Source organism: Seriola aureovittata, chromosome 12 (assembly GCF_021018895.1).
Source record: "Seriola aureovittata isolate HTS-2021-v1 ecotype China chromosome 12, ASM2101889v1, whole genome shotgun sequence".
NCBI lineage: Eukaryota > Metazoa > Chordata > Actinopteri > Carangiformes > Carangidae > Seriola > Seriola aureovittata.
The window spans coordinates 20139777-20153797 of record NC_079375.1 but is presented as its reverse complement, the minus strand read 5'-3'; the positions used below and the strand labels follow the sequence as shown (position 1 = coordinate 20153797).

The window sequence follows — 14021 nt, the reverse complement described above, 5'->3', positions numbered from 1 at the left end:
CCTCAGTCGTAGCAGGTGGTACGCACTCTACCAGGTGAGCTGGCGGGGCGCCCCTGATGTGGTCTATCAGGGATGTTTGTTTCACTCGACATTTAGCCGAAATACAGTTTGAATTCAGTAATTACATTGACGCATAAAATTATGATTTTGATTCCAGTGTATTTGCTCTGGAGGCTTCAAGCTTCCACATCACACTTGTGCAAGTCGCGCATTGGACCAGGACGGTCTTCCCAACCAGTTGTGATATCACAAAATCTTGTTCACAAATACTACATGTCAAACTTAGATTTAAGGTGGGCATAGAGAAAAGTGTCAAACTCTGCACATACATCATTCTGCACAGAGAAGGTCAAACATCCAAGTGACGTAACGATGAGCAACACACATTATTTTTTCGAGGCGAAAGAAACAGTGTCAGGGTATTCTGCTGGTATCTTTAAAGATAGTTTCAGTCTCTCGCTAACAGAGACATCACATTTGTCTCCATCTGCCCCAGAACACACCTATTCCCTGTTGCTTTTCACTGTGTCACAGTGAGTTTGTCTTTCTCCATTAACGCTCTGATGTTCTGGAAAGAGCTAAGCTCAGTCTCTGCGCAGACACATTTTATTATTCATTACATTTCATTCTTTCAATCTCTGCAGTGTCTGGCCTTGCTGGTGGTGAAAGTGGAATCGCACAATAAGCCTGACCGCTCTTATAATGCACAGAGCCTCGCACTTAAAAGAAGACATTTATCAAGAAGATTGATATGATTCATTCGTCAGCCACATCATCAAAATGCATGCAAGTATAAACACCACACAATCCGCAAAAGTGTTAATAATCAAGAGAAGATATTACCTCAATCAAAAAACAAATAGACAAAAAAAACCTACTCTGTGAATGAGCGTAACCATCTTTTTCAAATTTCTAAGTAAACAGTTGACAGGATGTTGAACCCAGGGGGTTTTCTGTGTCACTGATGAAGCTGTTAGCAGTAAGTGGTTACAGCATTACAGGAAGTGGAGAAAAAGGTATGGGAAATGAAATGCGAGCAGGGTTTATAAAAGATGAGGTGGTTCATCGAATGATGGGTTAAAATTTTCAGAGAGCTATTTGTGGCCTGCCGCTTTAGCACGCCAGATACTGACAGAACAGAATGGAGACACTTCTTTTTCTATTTCCTCAATTCAACTACATGGCCCCAAAGGAGGAAGCATATTTCAAAATGCTTGGTCCAGAAGACTTGCAGGCACCAAAGATGAAGGACGATTCTAGCAGGTTGGTGTGTGAACCTCAGTTGTTTTCAAGTGGCTTTTTGATTTAGGAATGAGAAGTTTTCAAATTTGTGCTTTAATGAGCGTCGCAGTTAATGTCAGAAATCTGAGTGATGTAACGTCAACCGTGAGAAAAGAGATTAAGCAGTAGGTTCTTTTGTACAGGGAAGTATTTTACTCAAGAGCAGCATAACACTGTCGTAATAGGTATGTAATGTTTCTATGTAGTACTTTCACTGAGTGTGATCGAAAGCTTCTACTCTACATAAGATGGTTAGGCTTTTAAAAGCCGCTGTCCTCCATGATGACTCTCTTATGGCTTTGTGTTTGAACACATGAGCATATGTGACTTATGTTGCAATTCTTACCACAACGATGTTGTGTAATTTATGGTTTGTCAAGTAAGCCACTTTAGAAATGTGTCTTTGAAGAGTAATTCTTCGATAAGATGCTGATTTGGTGAATAGTGCTCCAGCTGCACGCAATAGTTTGTGGAACTTGATGTATTTTCTCTGTTGTTTGCAGACAGAAGGACAAGGAGAGGAAGAGCCGACTAAGCCTTTTTCTCACCAAGTCAGGCTCTCATGAAAACGTCAGTCCCCATAAAAAGACAAATACGACATCCAACAAGTGAGGCAAAATCCATTAATTTCATACACAGGCAATGTTGTTTGGGGACAAGTATTATTCATTTTTTACCACAGTTTCCAGCACTCTCCATGTCTCATTGCACACTTATAGAAACATGACAGACATCTAGACATCTCATGAGAATCCTAAACATTTTTTTTTTGCTGCATCATTAGGGAAGAGCTGACTGCATCTCTGATTTTTTTTCTTCTTTGCAGCATCTCACCAGAGGCAGCTTTGCAGTGGAGCGACTCCTTTGAAGAACTGCTAAAGCACTCAGGTCAGATTAATGCCCCAAACTTCTCAAAAATGTTGTGTGGAATTGCTGCCCAAAACAGTTTCGCCTGCTGTCAAACAGTTTGCTACATTTGAATTGTAAACTGTTAAGGAGTGCTGGAGGCGATAAATAGTTAATGGCGAGTGCAGTGAGAGTTTCACTACATCTTTTAATGTCTGTTAGCGCAGATATGTAATACAGAAACTGTTCAACTTCCTCATAATCGCAGAAGTTGCACTTGCTACGTTGAAACACTGTAGATCACTATATGTGCTCATTTGGGAATGAGCACACATACAGTTAATGCAATATAATGAATATAATAATGCTGTCTCAGTATATTAAAACTGTCATTTATTATATTATTAAATTGCTTATACAGTGGCACATTTGAGTGACTTTATGGTGTTATGAGTCCATACCTACTTAACACACTTTGCTGTTGTTTGAGCCTCGTTTGCCCAACATGCTCAGAAAAGTTACAGATTTGGTTTCTAACAGCTGTCTGCTTCCTTTTACTTCCACTGTAGTAACTAAAAGTTTCTCTGTTTCCGTTTCTCCATATCAGATGGAGTAGAAACCTTCTCTCAGTTCCTCAGGACAGAATTCAGTGAGGAAAACATCGAGTTCTGGTTGGCCTGTGAAGAATACAAGACCATTGATTCCGAGACGAAGCTGCTGTCCAAAGCCAAATATATTTATACAGTATTTATTGAATCGGAGGCCCCTAAAGAGGTATGGCATGGCATGTTTATTTATCATAAAATGCATGGATGTAATGCTACAAAATAGGCTGTAAAGTTGAGCTGCAAAGGCTGAAATAACCCCTGTGGTTGAGCATTTTCTTTGGCTTATTTGTCACTGATAGTTGTTGGAGGTTTAGAATATTTATGCCATTGTAATGAAAATAACAGTGGGCGAATTGTGAAGCTTTTCATTGGTCATGAGCCTGCAGCAGGTTGACCTTTGTAAACAATTGTTAGGAGCAGGAGCCTACTGAGGTCACATATCTAGTGCAAACACCATTGCAAAGCAGGTCGGGTTATTTCTGTGAGAAGACAGTTGCGGTATGAATACCATCGGATATGCTCTCAGGCCGTTAAAGAGTTTGGTGTCTGGTCTGAGGTTTTGATATTCCTCTGCAGAGCCAGAGAGAGCGTCACCCACACACTTTCAGTCTAAGATGAATGTAAATGTAAATATGAAAGATAGGTTTTTGGAGCATGCTGCAATAACACGAAAGTGCACCAACACAAGTGATATAATCCAGGCAGATGCTATTTGCACCCATGGTGTCCATATTTCTTTAAACAAACAACTCATTCTCGAGACTAGGAGCCAGAAAATGAAAATCCTGATGTAATCCAGGAAGATGATGTGTGTCGGTGATGGTTTGTATGAGCTTTAAACTCAGTTGGTGCCAATAAAAACAGAGAATCTCTCCTTATTAATAATGATGAGTTCAGTTGCAGTGTCCTCAAATGTCAGTCTTATCTACCACCAAAAGAGCAGGATCATAAATTAATACAGATTTTAGCTTTGGTTCACAAGGACCTTTAAGAAAATCAGACATTGCCAAGTGGTGCTTGTGTCTTTGTGGAGAAAAGACCCTTTGAGGCGGGTTATGGAGACCTACGGTATCTTTACTGCCTGAATTGGACTTTAAGTTTGATGTCATGTGTGTAATCTTTTAAAACATGCAGATTTAGGTTTTCTCCACTCTTTCAAATGGATCTGTTTCACGCTGCTCACCCACTGATGATCTTGGGGTTTCCCCTTCCTTCTCGTCACGATTTGATGTATTCTCAGTCAGAAAGAAATCTATGAGGAACTTCATCCATCCCATTTTTTACCGTATTGTTCTTTAGTCAAATCTGCAACACAAGGCACAAAATCCCTTCACTCATGCATTCAGATCTGGACGAAAGTGTGCATCATATATAGCAAGTATAGATTTGAATGTATGTAGTTGATTTGCCATGTCAGTGACTGTTATTCTGCATAGTTTTTCATTATGTCCTAAATTTGCTTTTACTCAGGTCAACATCGACTACAACACCAAGATGGCCATCCAGAAAAACATAGCACAGCCCACAAATAGCTGTTTTGAAGCCGCACAGATGAAAGTCTACAGCCTGATGAAAAAGGACTCCTACCCCAGGTTCCTGCACTCTGACATTTATCTGCGTCTCACCAGGCGGAAAGGCCCCGGGGCCACCATGTTTCGCAGAAGGTCACGTTCCTGTGTGTTTAACGAGAGAGGCGAGGCCACGACTGAACCCTCGGCCTGGTAATCGTAAAAGTTCCAGGCGTAGTTTAGCTCGCTGTGTGAAACTGGTTATTATATAGGAGACAATCCATGATTTGCAGCACGGTTGTTGAAACATAATGTGTGTTGCATTGGCTTATTGTCCACAGGTTTGCTTCTGCAGAGTGCATTATTTTTTTTATAGCCAGAGGGGTCATAGTGGATTATCCCAGTTACATAGGTAAAGGCAATAGTTTGACATTTTGGGAAATATGGTTATGTGCTTTCTTGTCATGAGTTATACATTATCAATTAAAACTACAGCCAACAGCTTGTTAGCTTAGCTTGACAGCTAACCTGTAAAGCTTATCACTAAACACGTTATATCTTTGTTGTTTAATCCGTAAAAAACTATGAGCAAAAATAACTTGTTGTGGTGTTACTGGGGGGTTGGGTACCAGACTATTTTTTGCCCAGACATAGCAACTTCCTTGAGTCTTCACAGACTGCCCGGCACCCTCACAACATCACAGCTTTTAAGGAAGTTTAGTTTGCTGTTACTGCCCTTTTCCAGTATACATGCAAAGCTAAGATGGCTGGCTTATATCTACTGTACAGACATGAGAGTGATATTGATCTTCTCATCTAACTCTTGACAAGAGAGCGAATAAGTGCATTTCCCAAGATGTTGTACTTTTTCTTTAAGTACTATACGCTACTACATGGCTGGATAACGGTTTACATCGTTAGCCTTTCAGCTATAAGAATAAATTTAGAAAGGTTATGAGGCCATTACATCACAGCCATGTGGTTATCTGAAAATAACGGACACCCTCCGGCCAATCAGAACAGAGTATTCTCTGTGGCCACAGTATAAAACTAGATTACTCTGCAGCACTTGCAGCAAAGATCTATGCATTCTCTTTCTCAGAGGCCCTGCACTCCTTGTGGATTGAACCTGATGATTTCTATATTTTCTTAAATCTTGCAAAACTTGAATGACAGTGGGATGGTTGGAGACGGATTCTCAAATGAAGTGCCTCAATGCTGCTGACAGTATCCAGTCAGCTGTACAGGCAGCCACAGTGAGGCAACTCTCCTGACTTCAGACATGTTACACTTCAATTGCTTTGTCTTCCAATCCAGCAATAGCACCTTATACAACATTAATACAGCTGATATGGCATGCAAGCTAGCTTGACCATATCTCTTTAAGATGGATTCATGATTTTATCCCTGTCTAACCCCCTCCAGACTAACTTGCAGTGAAAGGCTGTAGCCACAGTGACTGCAAAGCACTGAAACTTTTTAATGAGGGACATAGATCATTCATTTCTGTTAATAATTAGAATGTATCCCATTTTCACACACAGAAAATGCATATATCTTATTTGAATACTAATATTATATTATAATAATTATGATTGCTGTTTTTCAGTTTGCTACCATCTAATATAATTTATGTATTATTATGATCATATGTGTTGCCTTGTTGTCTTTAATGTACATACTATTATAAGTGGAGTAACTCAAATAAACACTTTCTTATAAAAGTAGTTTTAATGAGGCCTTTAGTGTCGTTAATTAGTTTGAGTGATCACTTTCAAATGTGACAAATGGAGCCATAATGTGTGCATATTACACTTGTGGGGAAAATTGTGACTGTGTGTTGCTCTCTATTCCAAAATCACTGAAAAATTTATTGACCTTATCAACTCCCACGACTCTAGCACAGAATTATTCATGTTACTGTGTATGTATGCACAAGCTATGCTTCTTACAAGACAAATACACATTAATTCGAAACTGTCAGTGATCCCACTGAGTTCACCCCCAAACTCCTGAATATGTATGCAGAAAATAAATCATCATAGTACATACAAGCTGGGCTGGTTTAGCTCATTAACACAGATGTCAGGGTTTTCAGTAGCCATCAGAGGGATAAAGTCCATCTCAGCCCAAGCTACTGTCATTTTACAAAAACCTGCGTGGAATACCTCACAGTTCACATTAATTATGCATCCATCTAGACGACGGTGGCTGCGTATACCGCGATTCCTGCTGTCTTCTTACACAAATAATCAGAGGAGGAGGGGGAGAACATAATGATGTGTTAACAAAGGTAGAGGCTCAGCTTGGCTGCCAAATTCATCACTGCTTTAAGACTAGTTGCCTGCTAAGAATTTGCTGCCAGATTTCTTTTTTCTTTCCCATTGGTATTTAAATTTGGGACTCAGTCTGTGTTTAAAGCCTCTGAAAATCATCCACAAGGTAAAGATGTACTGTAGAACCTTTGAACGGAAACAAAAGTGTAAGAAAGCAGTTTGTCCAACAATATGAGGCTTGTAAAACAAGACGAATACCAGTATAAGAGGAGTTTGAAGCAAAAAGATTCATTGTATGGCATCTATAGAGGAGTTCTACACAGGCTCTCTTAAGCTTGTTTTTAAAAGATTCTTCAACTTAAACCAAAGTCTGTCAGTAGTTTTGCACCCATGGGATCTAGTCTCCAAACTTTTACACCACAGGCTCCCATTTTTAGAGCCACTTTGTCCCATCTCAGAAGCTTTTAACTGACTCTACGTGAGAGAAATTTGCTGACTCCCAGGCTCATATATTGAGTTGTGTCCCCTTACAAACCTGTTTGCACTTCATGCTTTTGCCCTGCAATGATATTGACGGACCTAAATAAATTTCAGTGCAGCTGCAAACAGAAGGCCGTGTTCAGTTTGACAGTCTCAAGGTGAGAGCTTGTACCTTCCATTCCAAACACTGTACTTCAGCTGAAGTGTTTGGATTGATTTAGAGACATCTGTATATGCTTTTGAAAAAGCAAGTGGAACCTTGGATTTAATAATTGGTTGAACCAATAACCTCAAACAGGCTCCTTCAGTAGCTGCTGATCAGACCTGCACAATGTTCAGGAGGAATTTTGGATTGGTCCTACAGAGCTGCTTCAGCTCAGACAGACTCTTACAATGTGTGGTGTGAGCAGCTCTCTTCAGGTCTTTCCACAGTATCTCTACTGGGTTAAGAGCTTTGACTGGACCACTCTAACAGGTGGATTTTCTTTTTTTGAAGTCACTCTGTAGTAGATTTACTTTGATGTTTCGGGTCATTGAACTGCTGCATCACCCAGTTTCTACTGAGCTGCAGCTGGTGGACGGCCACCCTGACATTATCCTGTAAGAGACCTTGATAAACTTCATTTTCCCCTCGATGAGGTCGACCTGTTCAGAGGCAGCCGTGTCCCCAGTCCTGATGCTCCCTCCGCCATACATATCATGTTGGTATGCAGTGCCCTTTTCACACCACACACAGTGCTCCATGTTCTTCCAAAGCAAATCAACCTTAGTTTCAACAATCCACAAAACATTTTCCAAAAAGTGTTGTTGAGTGTCAAGCAAAGAGAAAAGGCTTCCTCCGTGTTGACCTGCCATGGACACCATGCAGCATGCACCATGATCTGCATATGGTAGACTCATAAACAGAGATGTTAACCAACTCTAATGGTTCCTTTAAGACTTTAGCTGTTACTCTGAGGTTCTTTGTTGTATTACTGAGCATTTTGTGTTGTGCTTTTGAAGTCATCTTAGCTAGGTGCCCACTCTGTTCTTGTCATACTTTGTCCACCCTACAATGTAAATATTTTAATTGTGTATTCAGTATGGACAAGAACAGTACAGTGATTCGTGTGTTAATAGATTGAGATGAAGATCTGACCACATTTGAGGTCAATTCCAAAGGGTTCACTTACCTTTTCTTGTCAGTGTAAGTTTCTGGAGGCTATAAATAACTCTTCATGGCAGCCTCTGCAGGGCGAGAGCATGGAAACCATTTCAACCAAGTGAAGACACTGGGCCTGTATTGACATGCTATTTTCCTCAACTGTATGCCACAAACAATCACTAATTCTAACCCATCTGTGCATGCTTTTCAAAGCAGTTTGTTAATCAGTGAAAATTGGGGAAAAGTTTATTAAAAGATCATAGAAAATGCAGCAGATTCTGTAACTCCCAACTTTACCAACTGAAAGGGTTATAGTAGATTTAAAAGAAAAAAAAGAAAAGCAGGGTGACTTGAGGATCCCATACTAGTCGAAAGAAAGAGACGAGACACTTTCTAATCAAATGTATGCTTACTGAATCCTTTTCAGGGGCTCAAAATCTAATTTAAATAGGTTTTCGGTTACATCTTCACTCTACAACAACCTCCACCCTGCAGCCCGGGACTTGCGCAGCCTCAGAAGAAGGGTCAAAACCCCATTCATGTTCAAATGAATAAAGCAACCAGGGCCAGCGGTGAAGAGAAACACACAGATTCAATGCTGTCACCAATTACAGAGAAAGGTGGACACATGAGGGAATTGTATAGTAGAAACACGAGGGCTGGAGAGGATTGGAGTGCCACCCTGTGTTTGATGAAAAAAGTACAACTTGGCATGAAGCTACAATGAATTACTGTATCACTAGTGAGACATGTCACTTCAAATGTATGAAAATGAATCATTGCTCTTTTACAGAATGAAGCTTTTCAGGGTTGCATGAAGTCTATTTTGTCCTTGGATGGTCGGCACTTTTGATTCAGGGACATGAGAGGCTAAATCACAACATGAAAAAAGGCTGCACTCCTCAGTAGTCCTCATGTTGTTCCTGGCAGAGCCGTTTTTGAAAAACAAATTCCTCAACTTGGTGCGTCTACACACATGCAAATAGGGGCAGCCTGGGAGTTTTCCATCACCTGTTGTGATTTACATTCTTGGTTTGTTTGGGCCCCATCACATCTCGAGCGGTGGTCAGGAAGGTCAGGACAGGTTAAATTACACTGGACAGGACATGCATGTGACGATATATGCATTACAATTCACTGTGTGTGATGACCTGTGTACATCCAGCAGACCCAGAGGAGCAGAGGACACTCTTCCACATGATGCTATTCTCTGCAACTGTGCAGTCGCAAGTCAGAAATACCTTGTTCATCTATTTTAAATCACAAGAATATGTAATTACATACCCTGTAAAGTATGCCACACATTCTGTTTTAAACAGTATCAAAGTAAATACTAAATCAAAGAAGTAAACATCCATTGGTGGAAATAGACTGTGAATGAGTAGAGGAGTGAGGAGAAAATTCAAATCTTTACAGGGCAGCTGTTTTTCACATGAGCAATTTTTCAGGATTTTTATTTTCTTGTAATCGATAAGCAAAATTACCCTCAAGTTTTAGCAAAATAATGGACATCAAAATACATTATCATTATTATCAGTGCTGTCTGTTAGTCCACCATTTTGGTCCAGATGGAAATAGAAACAGATGGATAGCCATGAGATTTCAAAAGCTTTGAATGTTCATGGCCCCTTGAGGATGAATCCTAATGACTTTCTCTCCCGACCTTCTCTCTAGCACCAACAGCAGGTCAAAGTTTTCATTTGGCCCATGAAAGATCTCAACATCTACTGTTTAAACTGGCAAACGAGTTTTGTAAAGATTTCCTTGGTCCCCAGATGAATGTAAATGACTGTGGTGAAGTTGACCATGAATTTTTGATTTTTAAAATGATTAAGCAACTGTCAGATTCAACGGGTAGAGATGTTTATGTGCTCCTTAACTCTCTGTGGTCAACGGATGTTTCTGTTACTATCTTAGCGATAATACAGAGTAGAAATATGGTTTAAATTTTGTTAGAATTTGTTGACGCTCCACTTTCCGGTTCATCTTCTTATGAGATTGTACGTGACTCATAGGCGGAGCTGGAAGGCCTCTAACATTTGGTTAAAGTAGAGAGACAGACAATCTACTATTTTTTGAGATTGGACAATTGGAGAATTTTAAAAACCGGACTTCAGTTTTTCAGCATTTGGGCTGAATGATCTTTTTGCACAGCGCGGGTCACAGAAAGAGGTGAGACAGTTCAGATTAAATTGTGATATATATCATGTTATATGCAAGTTTTTTAAGAAATCATGTAGAAACACTATTAGACCTCAGAGGATTAAGATGAATTGTAATAACTATGGTGATTTCTTAAAATCGTCATCCGTTTTTCTGATATGACCAAACTCACTAAACCAATTGCAATCAATCAGGCTCAGCTATATTTTATCTCTAGTGCTAATTACCAAATGTTAGCGTGATAACATGCAAAGAGAAGAGGTGGTGAACGTGGTAAACATTTCATCTGCGAGCATCGGAAATTCATGTTCATTCAAATAATTTGTGTTAGCATTTAGCCTAAAGCAGCATTGTTGTGCCTAAGTATAGCCTCAAACAGCTGCTAGCATGACTCCAGTCACTTCAGCCCCATTCAGACTGGATTCACATCATGAGTGGTGGGGAATTTTTTAATTTTTTAATTTAAAATTGCTCCTCAGTCCTCATTCTTAACAGCATTTTAACCACAGTGAAATTACAGGATGAAATCTGTAACAGACATTCAGCAGGTCAAACCAAAATACCTACTTACTAACTTTTGTGGGGTCCCGTTAATGCTGTCTTCATGGTGCTTCCCAAATGGGCAGTTATGTTGACATTAACATGTTTGTGTCATCTTCATTTTCACAAAAAACATCAATTTCACATAAAGCATGAAACAAGAAGTAGAAGAACAGCTCTACCAACAAAATAACCCCCCCCCCCCCCCCCCCCCCCCCCCCCCCCCCCAAAACTCTGAGATCCATTTTAAAATTCAAGGACAAGACTCTTGGATTCAAATTACAGGCGGACCAGCGAGTTCACAGGAAAAAACAGAAGGTAATTGCAGCTGTAAGTATTACTTTGGCGGGAGTGAAAAATGACCCACATGCACACTCTGGATGGGATTAAAATTAAGTCATCTCACCTCACCTGGAGAATAAAATCCAGGCCAAATGAAGCTTTAGCCATGTTCACATGAGTGCTGCTTTTTCCAGACTTTTAGTTTTCTGTCAATCCACATTTGCACCAGAGGTTGACTAATTTATTGACACGCAAAATTTCTGTCCAAATCACAGCCTTTCTGTTTCAAGGGTCGGTGAGCACCTGAATCAACTGAAGGTGTAGTAAGACGCATATTAATAAATCAGTGCTTGGTTATGTTTTCGTCACCATGACGAATTAGAAACACCGCAGATATGAAAATAGCAGGAGAACAAGCCTTTTCCTTAATAGTGAATTTGTTTATGCTCATTTGTTTATGGTCAGGATCCCGGAGCTTCCTGACCATTGTTGATTGCCTTAGTTAAACCTTATCCTGAATTTGACACGTAGTACTCTACCACAACAGCCCAGTCTGTTACCATGTTCCTCACTATAAAACCTGGACTTTAGTTCTTGTTAAGTGGTGAAATATATAAAGAAATATAGAATTTGATTCTTAGAAATTCATTGGTTTGAGTCATCTTGATTAGATTCACTTATTTATTCTTCATGTTCATCTTCCTCACTCATAATGTCACATCCATGTTGATGATGATCACTGTTCTGGACACTGGTGAGGTCAGCTTTAATCACAGCCGAGCTCTCTGTTCCTTGAAGTGTGACACACATGGAAGGATGCCCTGTCTTTCCCAACAACAACAACACTTTGCATACAGATTTCCATATATTCCATTCATGTTGGATGGGTGGGGGAGTCATTTAGATTTGTTCAGTCACTTGACTCCCTCATTTCCAAACAATCACAACCCCATCTTCAGTCTGGCAGGATCTTATCTCTGTCTCCCTTCGTAGAGGACGAGGAGATGGCGATAAAGTGAGTTACTGCATATTTGATTATTGGGCCTTTACCATTTTCAGCAGGCAGCATCTTACAGCAGCCATGTGGAAAATACCAAGGAGGTTTTCACTCACTGTAAGTCTCACTTTGCATTGTGCCTTTATTTCTGCAGGGGCTTGTAGTGATTGGAGGATGCTCAATGCATTAAATTGAATGTTTACAGGTCGTCTTAAAACATATAACACACTTTAAATGATTAATGAAATGGCCTGCCAGTGTGGTTTACAGGTATGTGCTGTGGAGTTCACAGATAACTGGGCTAGTGATAGATCTTGATGATCTTTTCAAGGGTAGATTGTGTTGCTTTCCCAAGGATCCACTGGAGGATGTTGAGACTTGGAGTGAGTCTGTGGACAAAGTCCTCGGTTGTAAAGGTGAGAGTCTCATCTAATATATATTTGTCTGTGTATACACTTTATACCTACTTACTGTCATCTGCGGTCTCCAGCCGGACAGATGGCTTTCCGGGAGTTCCTGAAGTCCGAGTACAGTGAGGAGAACATACTGTTTTGGCTCGCCTGTGAGGAGTACAAAAAAATCAAGACGGACCCGGAGATGATCTCATCTGCCAACAGGATCTACTCAGAGTTTGTCCAAACAGAAGCACCCAGACAGGTAAATGACTGCAAGCTGTAAAAAAAAAAAGATTTATTTTAGGAATTCAAATTGGAAATATGCACCAAGATGCTCATTGATGGTAATCTGAATTTAATACGCCTATTGTGATTTATTAGCTGCAATAAACTGTGTATTTGTGAATTTTATGGTGGTAAAACTGCAGAAATCTACTTTAAAGACACTCAAGTTATTTCCCCCAAGCATATTAGAGTGAACAAAGATGAAAAGAGTTGCTGTAATACACCCCTGGGCAATATTGTTTGATTCCAGATCAACATAGATTGCGGTACCAGAGAAAATATAACAAAGAACATCTCCCAGCCGACCCTGACTTCGTTTGATACAGCACAGAAGCTCATCTACAGTCTGATGGCCAGGGATTGCTACCCACGGTTCCTAAAATCTGACATCTATCAGGGACTCCTGAGGAGAACCGATTCAAGGTGACTGTTTTAAAACTGACAGCCTCTCAGATGGAGGCTGGCGAAATCTTCTCCCCGACTCTGATCTGCTGTAGCACTCTTTGATTTCAGTGTGGATAACGGGTTTATGCCATACCATCCATATCCTAGGTGTAGCAGAAATAGCTTTTCTCAGCCTGCGTGATTCAGTAGACAGTTACAGCTCAAGAGAATTTGTGGCTTGTAATATACTTTATCTCTTTAATTATGTTAAGGTGAAAAAAAAAATCTTGTTCACATAATTCTTCTGTGATTATCTGTTTTATTTCCACCAACCCATGAAGTTAGAAATTAGAAAGAATTCTCTAATTGTAAAGTATTATCAACACTTTATCTAATTGATTCTGCAAATATAAATCCAAATATGCTCTTATGAACTTCAGCTTTCACAAGCAAATAAATATGTGAGTGTATTGTTAAACTTCTGTCTCAGCTGTGTGTTCTATCCGCTGTTTTCTTCTCCATTGTCATTGTAGATTTTAAGATATCTTACAAACAAAATATATTCAGTTGAATGACATTTGGGTGTGGCCCTTTTGAATGTAATGCAAATCACCTGGGTTGTTGTCGGAGAAGAGTTTACTGTATTGTAATGTGGTCGTTAGTCACATAAACAGCAGATGGCAACAGAGACCTTCAGGTAACATCATTCATAACCAAAAAGATACATGAAAGCCGGTTTCACAGTCAAGTCACTTTCTGAGGCAACTTCCTTTCGCCTAATGTGGTGTGTTTCTGCAACATCCCCGCCGCAGATGGAAGAAGACTATACATT

At 40.0% G+C, this 14021-nt stretch overlaps 2 protein-coding genes across 2 annotated transcripts; both read left to right on the top strand.

Annotated features, from left to right (window-relative positions):
- The first annotated feature begins 1002 nt into the window (after nucleotides 1-1002).
- rgs18 (regulator of G protein signaling 18) lies at nucleotides 1003-5970 on the top strand. Its single transcript, XM_056392539.1, has 5 exons — nucleotides 1003-1263; nucleotides 1785-1889; nucleotides 2108-2169; nucleotides 2735-2901; nucleotides 4206-5970. The coding sequence occupies exons 1-5, from the start codon at nucleotides 1142-1144 to the stop codon at nucleotides 4458-4460; spliced, it is 711 nt and encodes a 236-aa protein (XP_056248514.1). The 5' UTR covers nucleotides 1003-1141; the 3' UTR covers nucleotides 4461-5970.
- Nucleotides 5971-12167: 6197 nt separating this feature from the next.
- On the top strand, nucleotides 12168-13588 carry LOC130179198 (regulator of G-protein signaling 21-like). Its single transcript, XM_056392022.1, has 3 exons — nucleotides 12168-12541; nucleotides 12616-12782; nucleotides 13056-13588. The coding sequence occupies exons 1-3, from the start codon at nucleotides 12367-12369 to the stop codon at nucleotides 13230-13232; spliced, it is 519 nt and encodes a 172-aa protein (XP_056247997.1). The 5' UTR covers nucleotides 12168-12366; the 3' UTR covers nucleotides 13233-13588.
- The last annotated feature ends 433 nt before the right edge of the window (nucleotides 13589-14021 follow it).